The sequence below is a fragment of the Candoia aspera genome, chromosome 1 (genome assembly GCF_035149785.1).
Source record: "Candoia aspera isolate rCanAsp1 chromosome 1, rCanAsp1.hap2, whole genome shotgun sequence".
In the NCBI taxonomy this organism is placed as follows: Eukaryota; Metazoa; Chordata; class Lepidosauria; order Squamata; family Boidae; genus Candoia; species Candoia aspera.
The window spans coordinates 253,334,678-253,356,852 of NC_086153.1; the positions used below are offsets into that span (position 1 = coordinate 253,334,678).

A 22,175-nucleotide genomic window follows, 5' to 3' on the forward strand; every position below is an offset into this window, starting at 1 on the left:
CAAATAAAGGATTTGCATTACCCATCCATGTCTCCAAAAGACAAGAAGACAAGGTACCAGGTTAAACAGATCATGGTTCTAAGAAAGTAAAAACTTATTTAATAGATCAAACCATAGTTCATCTAACCCAGCAAACCATATTCCACAGTGTACCAAAAAATGCATCTGAAACTCACAAAGGGACACAAAGGTCTATTTTTACATTTTCATTTGGTTATCCAAGTATACTACCCCATCTTTTTTGAGAACTTTAAGAGTACTAGCCAACAATGAAAATGGGATCATTTGGAAGATAACAAATACAGGTAGTCCTCGCTTAATGACCATTTATTCAGCAGCTGTCCAAAGTTACAACAGCGCTGAACAAAGGGACTTATGACCAGTCCTCGAAGTTCTGGCTGTGGCAGAGCCCCTGCATTCATGTGAACAAAATGTGGGCCCGCTCACATTTACGACCACCTCCTCTGCTGCTGCTGCTGCTCCCCACCCCCAGCTGACCATCGTCATCATTCTTGCCTGCCTCCCTTCTGCTGGGCTCATCATCCTGGCCATGTGTGGGGCAGGCACCATGGAAACCCCCCACAAGCCAGTGAGTAAGAGCTACGGGTGGGCGGGTGTGTGTCGTGCCATGCACCACTAACAGCCAGGTCCTTTCGCATGCTGGCCAGGTCTTCCTTTCATGCACCCTGAAAGAAGGACTTGGCCAGTGTGCAAAAGGCTGGTGCAAAAGAAGGTCCTGGCTGTACCAGGACAAAAGAAGGCCCTGGCCAGCACACAAAAGGCCCTGGCTGGCACACAAAAGAAGGCTCCGGCTGCACCGGCACAAAAGAAGGCCCCAGATGGTAGTGGAAGGTGCAGCGCCGGGCAGCTGATGGGAGTGGGTAGGTGGGTGGCCACAAGGGCAGAGATGGGGAAGAGACAGGTGGATGGGGGAAGCTGAAGTGGAGGCAGTCCCTTACCTTCTTTCAAGAATGGCTTGGCTCCGGGTAGTTCCTCATCTAATGACCGCATGGGATTCATTCAACAACAGCAACTGGGATTGCCAGAACTGCCATCGCCAAGCAGAGTGGTCACGTGACATTTTGCTTAATGATTGCGTCACTAAGTAATGGAGTTGCTGGTCCCAGTTAGGGTCGTCAAGTGAGGACTACCTGTAGTATAATGTAAGAAAACCCCTCCACAAAAAATTGGATAGACCCTAGATCCTCTATTAGATTTGTGAACTCATTTACAGCCTCCTTTTTCAGTTTTTAAAATGGAAAGCAGGAAATAATGGGGAACTCCAAATATCTGTATAGCCTGGATGTGTAACTCTCTATGGTGTCAAGGGTTCTGCATGGGTCTCTTGGAATGTGTTAAGAGACAGATGTGAGTGGGACAGAGGAAAGGAGGAGTGTCCAGAGTAATTATTATATTCAACTCCATCCATTTATTTATACACTGATTATTTTCACCACCCCACCTTCTCTATTCTCAAAGTCATTATGTTTATTCTCAAAGTCATTATGTTTAATTATAGTTTAATGAATATCAGTGGCCAATAAAGGGAGGTAATGATCTATCCAAAAAACCTTGGAGATCACTGGTTGTACAACCAAGCTGTATACAGACTGCTGCTATTTCAGTTATTCTTAAATAATTTAATTTGTGGATAGACAAGGAACATTCAAAGTTTGCAAATGACAACAAATGCATTCTATCTTACCTCTTTAATTTCTCCTACAAGTTTAATTGCATGATCGTATGAAGGTGGGTTTTCTTTTAACTGTGTTTCCAAGCAATCCCAAAAAGCTTTGTGGACAATATCTCTTACTCTTCTTTCAAGGCTGGTAAGCAAAATGACAGATAATTAAACTAAAATATAATGTTAATATAAAAATAGTCAGCATACAGGTAGTCCTTGACTTAGGATGACAATTGGGACCAGAATTTCTGTTACTAAGCGATGCAGTTGTAAAGCGCAACCGCATCACTTAGTGATGACAATTCCTGCAGTCCTGGTTGCCATCGTTAACTGAATCCCACAGTCGTTAAGCAAGGCAACTTCCTGCTGGCTTCCTACAAACAAAGTCAGTGGGGAAGCCATCAGGAAGTTGCAAGTCCCAGGCTGGCAGGCAGGTTAAGTGGCTGTTGCTGGGTGGGGGAAGAAGTGAGGGGGTACATGGGGGCGAGGGTCAGGGAGGGTGCGCAGGAGGAGAGAGAGGAGCTGAGTGGGTCAGGGAGGGTGTGTGGGGGTGCATGAGGGGCACATGGGTCGGGGTGCCATGAGGGTCAGGGAGGGTGTGCAGGGGTGTGTGAGATGTGTCACATGGGTCAGGGACAGTGCACGAGAGACATGGGTTGGGGGGCAGCTGGGAGAGGGCGTGGTGGTGGAGATTTACCTTAAGCAACTTGTGACCTTCCCTGCTTGCTTTCCCATTGACTTTCTGGAGAAGCCAGCAGGGAAGGTTGCAAATGGCGATCACATGATCATGGGGTGCTTGGCAACTGGTCGTAAGTGCAAAGCACCCAGATTGCCAAGCACCCAGATTGTGATCATGTGACTATGGGGGTGCTGGGATGGCCGCAGCTCTGAGGACCAGTTGTAACCACCATTCATTCAGCACTGCTGTAACTCTGAACGGTCATTGAATGAATGGTCGTAGGTCAAGGACTACCTATATGGGGCTTAGAAGAAAAGTAATCTGATGCACAGTTAACTGAGAAACACATTATAGCAAAGGCATGGGAAAATCTGTTGCCAAAGGGCCCACGTAGATGATGTATTGAAGAGGGAATCACAGTGGAGAAGAAAAAGAGAATTTCTTTCTAGGCTCAGTGACTATGATGGCAGTAACAGAAACTCAGTGGGCTTTCTTACCCATTCATATATATGGAAGAAAATAGCTGCCAGAGAAGCTGAAGAGCTTCAATCAACCCAAGTTTTGAAAGCTCCATGTGTTCTCTACAGAACAAACTCACATAACAGTTGTTTGCTTTAATCCCATGCTTATCTCTACATGGAATTTCCTTTAAAAATTTCATAAGACCGTTTCACTGTTGCTGGCAGGTACTAAAACAATAAAGTGTGCTATTGGAAGGAAATAATGGAGTGCTTGGCTTGGTTTGGGAGACAGCACTCTGGAAGATATCACCTGTAAACGAAGAATGGCACAACTTGGAATGCATGATTTTGAGGAGGCAAAGGTTTTTTATTTTTCTGTATTCTTGACAACTATTCTTCCTTCTCCAAATCAATCAACGTTTTGGCAAGATATATGCAATTTTTACTGGGTTTTAATATTGAGGATTGTTACTTGTGTTGTTCTTTTACTGTAAATTGTATATTTTGTAATTATTACTATATTTTTGCAGTTTCAGTTAAAATAATGAATATGTCCTAATATATCTGCCTTCTGTCTTAAAGTTTTCCACGGGTATTTTTTCATAAAAGAAAAATATGCTCTCTGTAAGACTGCAGTCTAATAGAGACTGTAGGACAATTCAGAAAAAATGTCCATAGTATTGATCTGAGCATGTTGCAAATCTACTTAATTATAGTAGTGACCTCACTTTTGGAGCCACCGGTCATGCCTCTTTCCCTTTAAGAGATGAATTATATTCCAGCTCTAGGTTTTTTCAACCCATGATAACAGGCCTCTTACCTGTTTTCTGGCAAGTCGGCTGGCTTAATCTGAAAGCCTCCATTGACAACAATCTCATGGGCTAAGGCCATGTTTGTAACACCTTTTGCTGTATCCATCAGTTCCTCCACTGACACAAACTGAGGAGGGCTAGCTGTGGAGCAAGGAAATATACTTCAGCAAGTATATCCTGGTTGAAAAATGTTCAAGGTACAATCTGATCATGCCAACTGGAGATGTACCTGAAGCTGTAACACAGTATTAAGCATACATACGTACTTACGTACCCATCATGCTATCTCCTTTCAGGATAAAGAACCTTATGCAAGGTGGATAAGAGAACTAAGAAATACTAAATAAAAGAAAATTAATAGTATCAGTTAATAAAAAAGAATTTTATCTAAATCTAGTTATACCAACACCATTCATACCTGTCAACACATTTCTGTTGTTGCAAACCATCCTAGCTTTCATCACATCTACAGTATATAGTGATTCACACATGATCTTTTGTTCTTTAAATTTCTTACTACTCTGTTTTTAAGGGTCTCACAAACTCTACACACAACAAGGTTCTTGGTCGTGTTTTTCCTCTCATCCCACTTACTCTTTCTTCATATATTTGTTGTATAATTTGACCATTTACTCTTTGTATATGATCAGATCACCTCAGATCTGGCCTGCACGTCCTTGTCAGACATACTGTAGAGCCGTTCAGCACTTCCCTAATTTTGTTCATCTGCTCAATCAGAATTTTGCCAAGCACCTCCCCAAACACACTTAACATACTAATTAATCCGTCTGTAATTTTTACATTAATCTTGTTATTTTTCCTTTTGTGTAAGGGAACAATAAAGACATTCTCCCATTCCTCAGGCACAGATACAGCCTTCACATATATTAAAGAAACTGCACTGCAATTCATAAACAAGCATGTCCAAAGTTCAATGTTTTGCCAGTTACAACATCTACACCTGCGGCCTTACCCTTTTTCAGCTTTATCACAGTACCTATCACTTATTTTTCGTAACTTTCTTTTCTTGGACACTAACATTTATAGTTCATTTCAATTTCACTCTTTGACACATCACTATCATCCCCATTCAAATCTCTAAAATTCTTTCACTTTACTTTCATCCCAAATTATTTTATCACCTTGATTATTAATTCCATTCATCTTGCTGAAAGCTCCATATTTAGCCCCTTTTCACCTATTTCCAAATTAATTTATTTCCATCCAAATTACTTCACATTTTCTCTGTCTCTTTTAATTAACTATTTTTTGTTTCCTTTGAATAGCCTTTGCAACTTTGTGTGTGCACGCATGCGTGTATACACACATACATACATTCAGAAATCTTTTTCCCAAACTCATTTTTCACATCCTCCCATTCATCTATCCATCTAATCCACAGTTTATTTTACTTCTTGAGCATCCTTCTTTATAATTCCATTAGCAAAATTTCTGTGGCACTCTGCAAAATAGTTCTTTTCATTCTGTTCTAAGCAGCTCATACATCATCCTTCCTTATATTTACTTTTCATTCACTCTGTTGGAAGATTCATCTATCTTTTAATACAGGACTCGTACTTTTTCTTCTTATAGTCATTCTATTTTCACTCTCATTCCTTTCTTTGCCTTCTTTTTCTCCCATGTCTATTTTTACCTTTTAATGGTACCTTGTTGCTTGGGCAGACATGAATGTTGCAGACACTTTTGTTTCTCATATATCTGCCCTGTTCATGTATGAAATGTGCGTGGAGGAAGCCTATATATTACATGGTAAGAAAGAGGCACTTTCAATGCAATTAGTTTTAGATCTGGACAGGGAGAGAAAAACCAGGGATGAAACCACATGGGGAGGAAAGATGGGCTCTATCCCCCTGCCAATGAGCAGTCACCCAACCACTGCTTTATCTATGCAGGAAAAAATGGTGGTATACAAAACTAACAAATAAATTATAGACATTAATTAACAAATACAGCTGAATCCAGCATGTTAAGTATAGCCTGAAGTGTTTTAGATATTTAATTCTTAAGAGCTGATCATGTACAATGATCAGGACCAATATTTTGGGTATTAGAGGGAAAATACACTACAAGTAAAGTATTCTAAGTATAAGGAAGTCTTCAGTATCAGCTAAGCCAAATAATTATGATGTTAATATAGTTCCAACAGAATCCAATTCAAATTTTCCATACTCAGTCCAAACAAGATCCACTACGTTTGAAATGACACAAAAATCTGGGTTGCTAATAGGTGGTTTTTGATGGAGTTTTTAAACATTAATAAAAGAACAAGCAGCTAACAGCAATCTTGCAGAGTAGAAGTATGAACCAAAAAAGGAACTTGCACATTAAGCTTAATTACATTTAGAAATAAATTCAGTCTTCACACAGTAGGTAGATGAAGAAAAATAGGGATAGCTTACTTTTATTCAGTAGATAAACAAGTAGATTCGTAGTAGAAAGCACTTAATCACCACTGGTTCTTTGTGGACACTTTCTATTGTGGAATAGAAAGGGCAAGGAGCTACATTGTGCAGCCCTCCTGCTTGCAGGTCTGCCCCCGAGGTTATGGAGATTGTTAATCCCCAAGCCCAAGGAGGAGGAGGAAGAGGAAGTCAAGTGACCCACATGACGTCCCACAAGCACAATAGGTATGATTTGCTAGAGTGACCCCCTTATGCTTATGAGACATTGCTGAGTCGATCCCTGATAATTCCAACACCTCTTCTTAAGTTAGCATGTCTCAGAGTCCACAAGGTTCAACTTCTTCCGCAGTTCTTGGTAACTGCTCCTCAGCAACAGCTTCCTGAGAATGTCTGCAGTCATGTTCCTTTTGGGATAATAGTCTAGTCTGATTATTCCTTGCTCTTGTATGTCCTTTACTACATGATACTTAACATCAATGTGTTTAGTTCTCCCATTAATCTTTTCTGACTGTGAGAGTCTAATACAACTTTGGTTGTCTTCGTGGACCTGCACAGGAGTAGGTTCCTCTATTCCCATGTCTTCAAGCAGTAGCTTGAGCCATGAAACCTCTCTACATGCTTCTGCTGACACATACTCCGCCTCTGTGGATGAACGTGCAACTGGAGCTTGCTTACAGCTTCCCCAGCTTACTGCTCCACCCCCATAGAAAAATACATACCCACTAGTGGATTTATGGTCAGTAAGGTCTTCTGCCCAATCTGCATCTGTAAACGCCACTAGTTTTGGATTCTCGGTGGCTGGTAGCTTTAGTTTTAGGTGTATAGGGCCCTTTAGGTACCTTCCCATCCGCTTAACACCAATCCAGTCTCTCTGTGTGGGTGTGCTAGTTTTTCTGCATAGAACATTTACTGCAGCTGCTATGTCTGGCCTAGTGGTAGTGGCTAGATACAATAGCTTACCTATGGCACTTTTATAGCCATTGTTCTCAGGTAAAAGTTCACTAGGTTCCTGTTGCTTGTGGAAACCTGTTTCCATTGGTACTGGCATTTTCCAGTCCTAAGTTCTCCAACAGTTCTAGGATCTTTTGCTTCTGGCTTAGATGAAAGCTTCTCTCTTCTTCTTTTTCAATCTGTATCCCCAAGTAGTAACTGGCATTGCCCAGATGCTTGACTTCTACTTCTTTCTTCAGGTTGGACACAATTTCATCAAAGTCTTTTTTGTTACTATGGCAAATCATCAAATCATCCACATAACAAAGAATGTACACCTCTCTGCCATTTCTGCATCTTGTGCAGAGACAGGGATCAACTTTGCCTTGAACAAAACCTTGCTTAAGAAGTACCTGGTTCAACTTCTTATTCCATGCTCTTGCTGCTTGCTTCAGGCCATAAACTCCCTTCTGAAGTTTGCAAACAAGTTGCTGTGTCTTGGGATCGGCAAAGCCTGGAGGTTGTAGCATGTACAGTTCTTGCTCTATCTCTCCATGTAGAAATGCAGTCTTTACATCTAGATGTTCAACACTCATGTTCCTGGAAGCTGCTAGACTTAGGAGCATTCTGATTGTGGTATGTTTTACAAGTGGAGCAAAACATTCATCGTAATCAAGTCCATACTTTTGTGAATAGCCTTTGCGACTAGTCTTTGTAACTTTGTACTTCTCCATTTTCATCCTGTTTGGCTTTGAAAACCCATTTGCATCCTATGGCTTTCTTGCCTGTTGGTAGTTTTGTCAAAGTCCATGTTTTGTTCTTGTGTAGAGCTTCTAGCTCTTCTTGTGCTGCCTTCTTCCACTTGCTTGCCTCATCTGGTAGCATTTGCTGCACTTCGTTCCACGATGCAGGTTCTTTTGGTAACAATGACCTTGTGAGGTAGGTGAGTCTCTTGGCTGGAACCCCTTTGTTGGGTTGTGACTAGCGTCTTGGAGCAGGTTTGGGAGTGGCACTTGGTGGTTCAACCCCTTCTGCATCCTCCGCCTTGTCATCTGACTCTGGTGGAGTTTCTGCCTGGACTTCTATCTCTCTATGGGTCCAGCATGGTGGTTGTGTCTTCGAATGTTGGGCTAACCATTTCAAGCTGGTAACTGCCGCTGTTGGTTTCTGCACAGTCATCATCAGCATGACTATAGTAGCCTCTCTCTCATTCATCGAAGTACACCACTCTGCATGTGCTTACTTTTCCTGTCTTCAGGTTCAGGATTCTGTATCCCTAGCTTCCTGCAGCAAATCAGATCATGATGCCTTCTTCAGCTCTGGGGTCTAGTTTGGATCTCTTCTCTTTTGGTATGTATGCATAAGCCTTGGATCCAAATACTCTCAGATACTTTACGCTTGGTTTGCATTCATGCCATAGCTCAAAAGGTGTTATCTTGTTGGCTTTGGTTGGCAGTCTATTCTGTAAGTACGTAGCTGTTAAAACAGCATCTACCCAGTATTTGTCAGGCAGATCTGCTTCTAAAAGCATATATCTTACCATGTCCATTAGTGAGCGATTTTTCCTTTCTGCAACTCCATTTTGTTCAGGTGTGTATGGAGTGGTTAGTCTGTGTTCTATACCTAGTTGTGTCAGGTATGTTTGCATGGTTTGTGAAATAAACTCACCTCCACGGTCGCTTTGGAGGGCTTGCAGGGTTCTGTTGAACTTGTTGGTCACCATGGCTACATACGCTCTCAGCATGTCCACTGTTTGGGACTTCTCCTTCATTAGGTAGGTCACACAATATCTGGAAAAATTGTCTATGAAGCATAAAACATATTTATTTCCACCCGCTGAGACTTGAAGAGGTCTACACAAATCAGTGTGGATAAGTTCGAGTGGCTTGGTTGCCCACCTTTCCCTTTGTTTGGGTATGGCTGGTCTTGTTGCCTTTCCTTTGATGCGTATCACACATTTTGATTGGCATTTATCATGGTTGCTTATTTCAAAGTCTCTTACCATGACTTCAGTTTTCATTCTTAAAACTGTGTTAAAATCACGGTGCAGAAAATGTCTGTGCCAGGTGGTAGTGCTGTTGTCCTCCTTTTGCTGCCAACAGGCGAGGCTGATATCTGGTAGAGGTTGTTCGCAGTGCACCTAGTAGACACCATTCTTTCGAACCTGTAACATAAATCTTTTCTCCACTGGTGACTTTACATTCTCCGTTAGCATTAAAAATCACATCAAAGCCTTTGTTATTCAATGTTGAAACACTTAGTAAATTAACTTCTAAGTCTGGCACATAGAAAACATCTTCTGCTATGAGACCTTTGTATTCACTTCCATTGATGCATCACAATAGCACACTTCCTTTTCCTTGAATCGAAGTTGGTTGCCATCTGCTAATGTTATGCTTCCTTCTGTGGTTTCATTTAGCTCACAAAAGTCACTTTTATTCTCACATAGATGCCTGCTGGCCCCCAAATCAATTACCCATCATCTAGGACATTTATTGGTATCAGCTTTATAAATTGTGTGTAAAGCCTTTTCACCTTTAAAAGATTTTTCCTTGGATTTATTCTTGGAAAAAACGTCCTTGTTTTTATTTTTTTCAGAACTTTGCAATATGTCCTTGCTTTTTACATGAATTACACACAATGGCTCTCTTTTCTTTTCTTTTTCTGATTTATCAGTGATTGCTCTGGCTCACATTTACCCTTTGTTGCTAGGTAACTTATGTCTCTGCCAGACTCTCTGTTGTTAAGCAAATTTTGTCTTCGAGCTTCTGATCTGATCATTCCAAAATTTTGAGAGAGATTTTCCCCTTCTAAATTCAGACCAGCAACAAATGAAAAAAAATTATTTGGTAAAGTACTCAGCACGAAAGACATCTTAAATTTTTTGTTCATGAGATTCTGGACTGTGCTCAGCTGATCAAAGACTGCCTGTAGCCTACTCAGGTGGTCATTTACATTTCCATTGTCTTCCAAATTGCATGCATGCAGTTCTTGTAACAGAGATCAGTTTCTAATCATTAGCTTCCGAGTACAGGGTACATAAATTCTCAATAATTTCCAGTAGAAATATTTTTAATCTCTGCTAATCTGTGATCTGGAAGAGATCTGGCAATAAGAATTTTAGCTCTCTTATCCTTTTTCTTCCATTGGTTTTTGGCTTCCTCCCCATCCTCTGGTTTAGATTCAGGTAAATCCAGAGCATCTAAACAATCTTCAAAATCTAGCTGCATCCTTAATCTGAATAGCCATGCTGAGTAATTATCCTCAGTCAATGTTGGTATGGGGGAAACTCCCTCTTCCTTCTCCATTGTTCAGAGAGAAGAAAAAAAAACTTTCTAAACTTTGCCTTTTAAATGTGCAAGCGGCTTTCTTTTGGGCTGTGAGGCCAAAGCTCTTTTTAGAAATCAGTTCTTGGTCAGTATACTGGACTCTGCTGGGCTGCACTGGTCTGTACTGGGCCCATAACCCTTGATGGAGTTTTTAAACATTAATAAAAGAACTCCAAGCAGCTAACAGCAATCTTGCAGAGTAGAAGCGTGAACCAAAAAAGGAACTTGCACATTAAGCTTAATTACGTTTAGAAATAAATTCAGTCTTCACACAGTAGGTAGATGAAGAAAAATAGAGATAGCTTACTTTTATTCAGTAGATCTGGAAACAAGTAGATTCATAGTAGAAAGCACTTAATCATCACTGGTTCTTTGTAGACACTTTCTATTGTGGAATAGAAAGGGCAAGGAGCTGCGTTGTGCAGCCCTCCTGCCGGCAGGTCTGCCCACGAGGTTATGGAGACTGTTAATCCACAAGCCCAAGGAGGAGGAAGAAGAGGAAGTCAGGTGACCCACATGACATCCCACAAGTACAATGGAGATGTGATTTGCTAGAGCTACCCCCTTATACTTATGAGACAATGCTGACTTGATCCCTGATAATTCCAACAGTTTTCTGTAAAGAAATCTGAGTCTATTCTCAGCAAACATACTGTTTTTCATCCCCCTTTTCTGAGAAAACTTGAAATGGTCACAAAAAAGATAAAGTGAAAGCTTCTAGATCTAAAAATGAAGGTCTCCCCCCAAAGGAAAGGAAGGTGAAACATTGGGTAGAGAAAAAAATCATCATCATCATCATGATCCATGCTATGAATAAGAGATATTTCATGGTAGACATAGATTAAGGATAAATAAAGGGCTGTCTGTTCAGGAAGAAACAGAAATGGGAATGCAAAATATAATCAGCATTAGGTTCTTAATTCAGGAATTCCCAGATTGGAAGACTAAAGATTGGGCAGTTTTATGTTAGCAAGACAAGTACGCTACCTTTTTTTCAACATTAATTGGAACATGGTGCAGTATCACAGAGAAGGTCCTATTGTATAAATAATGCATTTTTATTAAATATGTGTTTAAGTTAGTTAGTTTATTTATGTTCAGGACTAAAATATCAAATACAATACAGTCAGGAAAAAAAGCAAAAGGGAAAACCTTCCCCAGGAAATTAATAATATTATCAACCATCAAGGCAGAGATAAATCTGGTATTGCCAAAGCAGGTATTGCCAAAATTAATCTCAAAGCAATCATATAACAATTATAATCAAACAAACCTTAGCAACCCCTGGACATTTCTGTAGACATTTTTTTTTACCAGACCAAACCAAGCAAGAAATTAGTAGGGGCAGTATTAATTCAGAGTGCTATGGCTGATTAAAAAGGCAGTGCAACAGAACTTGCAAGACTGTCTTGATCATTCTGTTTGGACAAGGGTAAGGGGATCTTGTGGTGGTATACTGTTGAATCTTCCCTCTACGACCATAAATGGCAACGCATTTAATCTGGCCAATGAAAAGATTCTTCTATAAAGATAATTAGGTATAGAAAAAGGTCCACCATGGATCCCACTATTGCAGTAAAGAGGCTTTGCTCCAAATCCTGTGCAGATCTAGGTAACTTTCTTGGAAAACAGGTTCACAGTGAGTGGTGTCATGGTTACTGTTCCAATGTTCCTGAAAAACATCATAACGGGTTCTCATGCCATGGGGCTGACAAGAATTGCTATACGGGAGGGGGCTGCTCCTGTTCTTTGTACCAGGCTGCGATGTGAGGAGTGAAGAATGAGGAATGCATGTTTGGGTTATCTCGCCCTGTCAAGGACGTTTCCCGCAGACCAGCAGGAACCGTTAGGGGCACCTGCGGGCATGGAATTGTACTGACTTTGCGGGGAGGGATTGGGAGTTGCTTGGGGATTTCTTGGGAGACATCCCGCGCTTTTACTATTCTCAGCTTTGCTTGTGATCCCGCATACTATTCATTATTAAATCAGATATCCATGAAAGCCCTGTGTGAGTCTGATGGTGATTTTGAATAGGCAATCATTACAGTGGTTTATGAGGTGGGTCTTTTTGGGGGGGGGGGTAATGTTCCATTTATCAGGAGAAGGCTATATACCTGTATAGAACAGAAGGAAACTTACAGGACAATACTTTGCTTGTGATAAAAGGTATTCTCCTGGAATAATTCTGCTTACCCTCAGGTGTGTTGCCTCTACTGGGACTTGGTGTGTTCTGTCGAATCTTCTTTTGGATAGACTGCTCTGCATTCTCCAAGTGGTCCTGCTGGTTATCCTGTGACACATCTGATTTCCCCTTGTTTACATTTGGTTTGTTTGGATCCTGAGACATCCCCAGCTTTTGTGATTGAGAAAGATGGAAAGAATTAAACTTATCCATGTAATTTCATCACTGTTACCAAATTCTACACTAAACTGTTGTGCAATACAAACCTGCACCTACAACAATGATTTAATTATTCTAATCTTTAAAGGCAAGAAATGTAGCATATTAAAAGAACACCCTAATGGTTATAATAATCATAATTTCAAACATTTTTAAAAAAATCAGCATGTATTTGATTCTGTAGATAAGAATTTTTCTAATTTTAAACATGTATTCTTTTATAAATTTTCCATTTTCCTAAACAGTAGCATGGGAATGGAAAAGAATATGTCAAACTGACCAAGTGTAACCCACTTTCTTCAAGTCTCTCTGTGCATATAATAAATACTAGGGCTACGCACACTGGATTTGAAGGCAAAAAATGCCATAGAGTATGCATAACACCAATCTGCAAACCCCTGAAACTAAAGGCAACTTTTTAAAGTTAAAGAAGCTGCTTTAAGGAATTGCTAACAGGTGCTTAATTTCCAAAGGGTGAGGGAGAGGAGAGGGTTACAAAGTGATCCAGTCACTTATGAAAATAGTTTGTGTGAAAGGAGAACAGTCAATGGTTGTAGATAATGAATCCAATGAGTTAAAAATGGGGCACCTTATTTTATAGGCAATTTATTTTAATCCTTAATACAATTAATAGCATTTTTGCCCTAATCCTGCTTTTCTTTGGACTGTTGCTTCTGGCCAGTGTAACAAGCATACTCACACAAAAGTTGGGCAAAGTGTTTTGTTGAGGAACAACAAAACTCCAGGATTGCTTTCAGATGAAACTAACAACCATAGGTAGACACAGTGGGAAAGAAGAACACTGCACAAGAGGTATTTGTTTATAATTCTTTTCGTTCTATTTTTCCTTTTGGGGCAGGGCATCTTAAATTCAGTGCTACCTTCTTTTGAGGTAAATGTAGTATCTACGACATCAAGTGATAAAACAAGTAACATTCACCACTCAGTGAACTTATGCAGTACTGAACTAATATTATATTGAAGTAACTATACCGAAGTTCAAACAAACCAAAGAATTAACTTCTAAGCTGAATGGCAACATATCAATGGCTAAGGTCCAAACTGATCTCAATTAAACTAGAGCAATGTATTATGCAATAGCGCCTTTCATCCCTGCAACAGGAATTCTTGCCTAGGCCTTGAATCTGTTGCCTCAGTCTTATAATTAAATATACATCTAGTTGCCACAAACATCAATAATTACAATCTCTCTGAGTGCACTGACTGCTAATGGAGAGACAAAATCCTTTTTGCAAGCCACTGATTTTTGAGCAGAGTGTGGAGAACAGTGCTTTGTCATCTTCCTACCCAGCACAAAATGAAACGAAATTCATCCCTCTGACAGCTTGCTGCATTTCCATGCTGGCTGATGGGACAGCACCCTGCTTCGTATGTAACTTGGAAACCAATGTACATGATGCTAAGGGAAAAGGTGGGTCATACAACCAATCTGTTGTGCTTTTATCCTAGAAGAATAGCTGGCATGCCTGCACATACAGCACAGAAACATACTGACTGGCAATGGACTGGCAGATCTATATCTCTGTCACCAGAGAAATGCAGATAAAGCTGTTTTTATGAGTGCTGAGCACTGAAGCCAAACAGGCCAGTGAAATAGTATGGTTGTCTATACACTGTTTACCTGATTATTTTATCATACGCTGCCCAGAGTTACATGAGATGGGCAGCCATATAAATGTATAAATAAACAAACAAACATTCAACCAGCCTGTTTCATTTCTTGTTTACAGTTGCTGTTTATTTTTTACTAGTTTGTTTTATATTCAAAAGAAGCTGGCAAAGGAAGGATGGTCTGTCAATCTTTTCTGATCTATAGATAATTTTTATTTGCACATATAGCTGTGAACATTATAAGCTTGCTGTCTATTAAGAGATTCCAAAGAATAGTTAAGTTTTTGTGCATAACTATTATCAAATAAATATTGGAAAATGGCAGCTTACTTCCTATCCTCAAAATATTGATGTTTCAAGATGCACTGCTTCTCTGAGTGACTATTAGCACATGTGTTTTGTTTACAACACTAGAGTCACCTGTAGCTATGGGTAAAGAGAGCAAAATCAGAACAAACATGCCAACTCACTGCAGATCCTGGCACAATGCAGCAATTGATAAGGAGTAGGTACCAAAATTTAGCCCCTTAGACATTCTAACCATGGAGAAACCAGACAGAGGTACAGAACTATTTCCAGAACAAAGACCATTGAATAATACACCAATTATGAGCATTCTCAAGCAAGCCATTATGAAGCTTAATTGGTTTATGCTGTGGTCTGCAAAAGAGAATAATTCCCTTTGATTTAACCAACCAAGTTTAAATTACTGTGGTTTAGCAATTCTGAATGGCTAAATTTTGAAAATCACTGTCTGAATTATGAAATTATTATGATTCACAGATCAAAGTAAGGGTGTATTATGCATTCAGTGTTTATCAGCATACAATATGTAGCTTTCCAAATCCTAATTTTGAGTGTCAACAGTATCATTAATGTTAATAATTGAAAACTTTTGCTTGCTATTAATTTTGTGGGTTTCTTTACAAGATTATGCTACCTACTATGACACTGGAGGTTAAGCAGACATAGTCTTAAATCTTGTACTAAGATATGTAGTTAATCACGTTCTTGTTGAAAAATGCTTGTGGAAAGAAAAAGAACATTTAGTTGAGCCTAACCTCATTGTGGATCAAGAAAACCAATGAAGATATACAGAATGTACTTTTCCTGTAACAATTTTCTGTACTTTCAGGAGTACAGAGGAGTAAATGTGTAATTCATATAATAAAAATTATACATGCACCTACTTTATCACATTATGAAACTTCAGTTTGCAGAAGTTTTGAATCTCAGTATATGATCTGCACGTAATAATCAATAACAATGCATCTTGTCACACATATACTTATGTGGGCAACATGTCTTGTATAAAATGGTCTGTTGTCCCATCTCAAAATTAAATCTGAGCCCTTGTTTGGAGGCACAATTTTAGTTCTAATTTTCTTCTGAGAAGCCTGTATTTTTACAACAAGGAAGTCCCTTATTCTGAACAGACAACAGGAAAAAATCTCTTGCAAGATAAGTAAGTTTGGGCTTTTAACAAACTACGCAGACATACTGAAATGCAAACACTGGATGCTGTATGATGCAGTGTTTCAAATACTGGAGGCTAAAAACAATCTGGCTCAAAACCTTTGCCCTATTTTAGTTCATTGTTTCAAAACTACATTAGGCTTGTCAAAAGAAACAATCTTGTATAATCCAAAATGCACTGTCCCTCCAGGAAGCAGACATAAATCACGTGAATGATACTTCACAGAATCTCCTGCACAGATAGTGGTCAACTGTATCACGAACAAAATATTAAAATTGACAGGACTTTTTATTATAGTAATAAAATAAAAATTAATTTTAAAAAAAGCCTTTACTTCTACAATTAGTATCTGAATAAAAGTCAGACTACTGAAATCAATTTTCCATATCACTCCAGATTTCTGCTTGCTATATAAATATATAACACTTACTTTTCACTTTAATGTCCTTGTAATAAATTTGAATATGTATAGGAAAAAAGCCAGCAAAACAAGATGACAATTTCAAGCCAGCAAAGCCAAACAGGATCAAGAGTTCTGTAAGACAGACATACAAGAATTAGATTTTAAAATAAATAAATAAAGACAATGAGCAAAGGATGAAGTTGAAAATATGCATAACAGACCCTGTTGTTTAAATGCAACTTTCTTACAAGTAGAGAATGCTAGACCTAGTATCAAGATTCATAAGAATTTAAGGCAGAAGCCACCAGCACTTTTTCTCAATGACTACCTTTTTTCCTCTAATCATCCCACGAAACCAATTATTTATTTATTTATTTATTTATTTAATTAGTTAGTTGCGTTTATATAACCGCCCATCTCACAAAAAGCAGCTCTGGGCAGCACACAACAATCAAATAAAACAACAAATACATTTAAAAAATTATAAAAATAAAAATCATTATTAAAAATAAAAATATTATCCAAAATTTAAAATATACAAACCACATGGATAGAGTTAAAATAACCACAGTGGAGCCATCTAAGAATGCCTCCAGTTCCCTGGGACCCCCAGGCTTGGTGACATAAGCAGGTCTTGAGGGTTTTCTGGAACGAAAGCCGGGATGGAGCTAACCTGACTTCAGGGGGGAGAGTGTTCCATAAGGAGGGGCCAGAGCAGAGATGGGCTGCCTCCTGGAACCCACCAAATGTAAGCCCCTGGCAGATGGTACCCGCAATATGCCTTCTCTGCCAGATCTAATGGGATGGGCAGATGTAATTGGGGAGAGACGGTCCCTTGGATAGCCCAGTCCCATGCCATGAAGGGCTTTAAAGGTCAAAAACAGCACCTTGAATTGTGTATCAATAGGTGGAACTAAGTGGTAGAGTCAGGGGAACAAAGTTGGTAACACAGAGGAAGGACTGAGATTGAGGAGGCACATCCTCTGCTGGGAAGTATGGCCTTTGGCCCTGGAAGTAGTTCGTTTTTATTCAACAAGTAGTTAGAACAGGAGGCTGTATGTGGGGGTTGTTAGCTAATAAAGACATTTAGGATAAATGAACCTCCGACTCATTATTATTGGAAGAAACTTTGAAACAAATTGGACCCAGAAGCAGACTGGCAGCCAATGCAGATTGAAGGCAGATGAAGTCCCCCAGAACCTTAAGTTTGGGGAACTCCACTGCCAGCCCAGAAATGGAGTCAAGGAGCTCAGGCAGTGAGGTTGCTGTGCAGCAGGGAGGCTGGTACAACAGCAGCAATCCCAGCTGATCCCTAGAGCCCAACTTAATGAACAGGGTCTCACATTCGGTGACCTGTGGTGCAGCGCCCCTGCAAGCCATAAGGGATTCCCGGATGACAATCGCCACACCCACACCCCTGCCCGTAGTCTCAGATGATGCCACACCTGAAATCCCACTGGGCATATCTCCGAAAGGGCTACCCCCCCCTTCTGGACCCAGCCAGCTCTCGGTAATTCATGCCAGGTTGGCCCTTTCATCAACATTTCCACACATTTCCTTATGCTAATATGGGTTTAAAATAGCCAATTCACATAATGAACTCTAATTAAAAGAATTTTACTGGATTCAACCATGATTTCAAAATTCACTAAGTTTTTTTAATGTCATGGCAGTGTTGAACAACCAAATTAAAATGCAGCAATCCCACAATGTATTGAATTCTTCAGAGCATAATTGGTGTCTAAACAATATTAAAGGAACCAATGTCAACTGAGTTCTATGACCATGGACATCATGGGTTATTTTTTTTTAGAATGCTTGGCATAGTATAACTGTTATATATGCAAAATAGAATTTAAAATGGCAACACCCTTACCACTATTCTTTTTAGGCAGATTAATTTCACAGGCAAGGATAAAGAAGAAAGATTGTAGAAGCAGATGACCCAACTAAATCTTTATAAAGCAGTTGAAGAGGCAATTAAAAGTGCAGTGGGGAGAGAAAAACAGAGCATGCTTACCAGCCACAGTTTCTATACTAATTCCTCAGATGGAATACTTCAATAAATTTTATTATAAAATTGCTGCAGTCCCCACTGGCAGTTTCTCTTCAGCAGACATTATTTTTTTAAAAGATGCACAAAGCATAATGAACTCAAAACATCTGGAGCTCAGAATGGGTTGTTCTAACCTCACAGGAGGTATTCTAATGCAAAGGGTTTTATACATCTCCATTACTTTTTTGTTACCCAGTATACCATTGCAGTTCCTGGACAAAGGATCATATATGTCTCCCACCCATGCTGGACTTTAGACATGTTCTCATACCAAACAGATCTTACTGGAACTGTAAACTTGCATCTAAATTGGATCACTTCAGATTACAAATTAAATTTATATGGATGAATACTTCACTTTACAGAAAACAAAACCTTCCACGTCGAAAATGGAATGATGAACAGAGCTGTTGCCTTCTTTCTGATATGGCTCCTTTCAATGTGAAACATGCTCCTTTACCTCATACTTTGCTGACAGCAAGCTGTCCTTAATTTTCAATTCCCCAATCCCCTTAGTTCTAATACAGGTATCCTTTCCACCGACCTACCAGTTTTCACCTTTCTGATGCCCCTCTTCTTGTTCTATCCTCCTTTATTTTCTATATAGCTTTCCTGATTCTTCTCTGTCTTCCTCCACATGCAGCTGATCTGACACTGGCGCAATCCCAAAAGGTTCCCACTAAGTTATCCTCCTTGGGCAGCTGAATCAATGTTCTTATAACTCAGCTACAGGACAATACGAGAGGCAAAACCTGAAATTTGCTACTCTGAACTCCAAGGAATCAGAGGATGGGAACTCTTGTTTTCTCCTGCGGCCTGCAAGGTGACACCATAGGGTCTAGTGGATGTTGTGATCCACAATGTTATTACTGATTCTTATCCCGCCTTTTTATATCTATCTATCTATCTATCTTTGGTCAACTCAAGGCAGCAAACATACCCAATGCTCCTGCCTATTTTCCCCACAACAACCCTGTGAGGTGGGTTGGGCTGAAAGAATGACTGGCCCAAAGTTACCCAGCCAGCTTTCATGCCTAAAATCAGTTAATCTGATCTTAATCCTTCTTACAAGTTCCATTTGTGTGAGCCTTCAAGTTAGTGTTGACTCCTAGCAACTGCCTGGACAAGTCCCTGCAGTATTCTTGGCAAGATTTCAGAAGTGGTTTGCCATTGTCTCCTTCCTAGGGCTCAGAGAGAGTGACTGGCCCAAGGTCCCCCAGCTGGCTTTGTGTCCAAGACGGGACTAGAACTCCTGGTCTCCCAGTTTCTAGCCTGATGCCTTAACCACTGCACCAAAGTGGCTCTCACTAGCTCCATAATCCCTGTATAAAACTGCCCATCTCAATTTCCCCTGTTTATATAAACACCATGCACCATCTTCTTGCTTCACTCTGTCTCCCAGCTTCTGACACAAGCAAGCTATTAACTCCCCACTCCCCGCCATGCTTACACACCAAAACTCTACACTGCGACTTATAACCATGGTTGCAACTTTTAATGGGAATTTATATGTAGGAAGGATGATGTTCTGGTAGCTGAACAGTTTTCCTCTCATACTAATTACTCAGATGTTTTCCAAAACAAATAACATGGGGAGGGGAGAAAGTGGTAGGATAGCAAGTTATTTTTCCTTTTTCTGTGTAGAACAGGGGTAAGGATATTTTTGTTAATCTAGGAGCTACCATAGCTACCTAGATGCACGAGACAGTGACTGAGTCATTTTCAAACTCTTTTTGATCACAGGAAGTACCAGTTTGCAATGTTCCTGTTAATTTTTGCTGTTCAGAGATCAGCAGGACTGAAGAGGATGGCCTGACCAGTTTATGAATTTGTAGAGAGACAGAGGAAACAAAGGCACCATAGGCCTCTTCCTTCCTCCATTTTAGCCTTTCCAAACTTTTTATTTATTGGTTTCTTCCTTTTCACCCAACATTCTTCCCTGCAAGCACCAAGCCTTAATCTGAATCAGAACAACACATATACATCTATCTTCAGAACCTTTCTCAATGTCAGATTCATACAAAAAGATATGCAAACATTCTACCTTCTCATTTGTTATTTCGCAAGCCCAGGAACTAAAGTACCCAAGAACTTGGAGATAAAGAAGAAACATTTGAAATCCTTTCATGCTTGTATCCAATGATATCCAACCTCCACCTCTACCAAGTAAAATTCCTCCTCCTTCCTCTACCCCCAATTTGCTCCTGAGTATTGGGATTGCTCAAACAGTGGGAAGCTGCAGAATAGGAGCGGGAAGAGAAACTTCCACTGTTGCTGAAAAATACCCCCTTAACATTAATCCAGCGGCCCCTAAAAGATTAAGACCTCAACTGAATATCCAGGGAAAAGGCCCCATTGAATCCAACTTAAGTTTTTATGTCTCAGTCGACCTGCATTTCTCATTTGTTGGTACAATGGCAGGAATCTTTCCAAATAAACTGAAGTATTACGCATGCTATCTTTTCGTTAGCATTTCAAACACGAAGCCAGGTTCCTGGCTCCTCCAAGGCTTACTGTACTGTGGAGCTGGATAAAATGCCTCATCTTCTCCGGTTAAGACGCGGGCGGCTTATTTTCTCCCGACTTATTTTCGACTTAATTTTCGAATAAGTCTGGGGAAATAAGAAAATAAGTTCCGACTTATTTTCTCCCGAAGCCAAGGCTGTGAGTCTGGGGAGAAACGCATGCGCCTGAAAAAAACCCTTGGCTACCCCGCCGGAGCGATTGGCGAGGAAATCGTTCTTCTCGCCATTTCTGCTGCAGCGACAGGATGTTTTATATAGGGTACCGCTTGACCGCGGCCTCGAAGTGACTTACACCCCGGCTAAGCCCTCGTTGAATCTGACGCCGTTTCCAGATAGCGAGGCGGCGGGAAGGGGGCCTTTCCGTTTCGCAAAGCCGCTTGCTCCCTCCTGTAACCACAGATAGCCAGCCCATGGGATACCGAAGGGTCGCTTGTGGAGAGGACCGGCAGGCCCGCCAGCCCTAGGTCGTTCCCCTCCCACCCCCCTCCGCCCCGTCTGCTTGCTTACCTGAGCGGGCGGCCTGAGCGGGCGGCACTTCTCACCCCCGCAGCGGCCAGCTCCCAAGCGAGGCCGGGATGGAGAGTGGAGCGGGTGAGGTTGGGCGCGGCGCTGGCAGCGCAGTACCAACAGCAGCCACACGGGAAGCCACCCGCGGAGCTTCTTCGCGGTTCTCCTCACGGCCAACCGGGGGTCTGCAGCGGGACGGAAGGGGCTGTCAGTCCCACGCAGAGCGCCGCCATGTCAGCGCCCCGCCGAGGCGAGAGCGAGGGCCGCGCAGGGCGATTTGCAGCTGGAGCCCCGAGGCGCACGAAGAGTCTGGAATAGACAATCGCGAGGCGGCAACGAGCTGACCATCCGCGGCGGCGTTGCTCTCGACGGGGCGAAGTGTGAAGGTCTCTCTCCGCAGAGCTCTCGGGAGGAGATCGGCCCGGGTCTCTCCGCAGCCCATTCCAGCAGCTCCGGACTCAGCATCCAGTCCCCCGCCCCCATGTATGTGTGCTCCTGGGGGCGGGGAGATGTGCCTCGCAAGCAAAACGGCGCTCCCGCCCGTCTCTCCGTCCCCCAAAGCCCCGGAACAGACGCACAGCGCCTTTATGAGACCTTTTTAAATTTTTTAAATTTAAATTTTTTTAATTAAGCCAACGATTTTTTTTTCAGCCCAGTGCCTTTGGCTTTTAAATAAGAGAAAGAGAAGAAGGCGGGGAAAATAATGCTAGTAATGGTGGATTAATAGGCATCAAGGCTTTGCTGATTCTTCTAACGAACCTGTGAAGCAGGTTATTGGTAAATGCTAAGAGATGAGTAAATGTGGCTTTTTTTCTGTGCAGGGCGTCGAAGTTGGTGCCTGGTGAGCTTCTTGGGA

The 22,175-nt window shown here is 41.0% G+C and overlaps 1 protein-coding gene across 3 annotated transcripts in view; it reads right to left on the reverse strand.

Moving 5' to 3' along the window:
- TCP11L1 (t-complex 11 like 1) overlaps positions 1-21,821 on the reverse strand; it is a 36,965-nt gene extending 15,144 nt beyond the window's left edge. The window contains exons 1-5 of one of the 3 annotated variants that reach the window (XM_063289514.1): positions 21,320-21,821; positions 16,259-16,363; positions 12,512-12,671; positions 3,645-3,777; positions 1,706-1,826 (exon numbers count right to left, since the gene is read on the reverse strand). In XM_063289514.1, the coding sequence (XP_063145584.1) occupies positions 1,706-1,826; positions 3,645-3,777; positions 12,512-12,665 (408 nt within the window). In that variant the 5' untranslated portion in view covers positions 12,666-12,671; positions 16,259-16,363; positions 21,320-21,821. Of the gene's footprint in view, positions 1-1,705; positions 1,827-3,644; positions 3,778-12,511; positions 12,754-16,258; positions 16,364-21,319 lie in introns of those variants that run through there. The other 2 variants (XM_063289512.1, XM_063289513.1) reach the window with 2 other exon arrangements.
- Between the last annotated feature and the right edge of the window lie 354 nt (positions 21,822-22,175).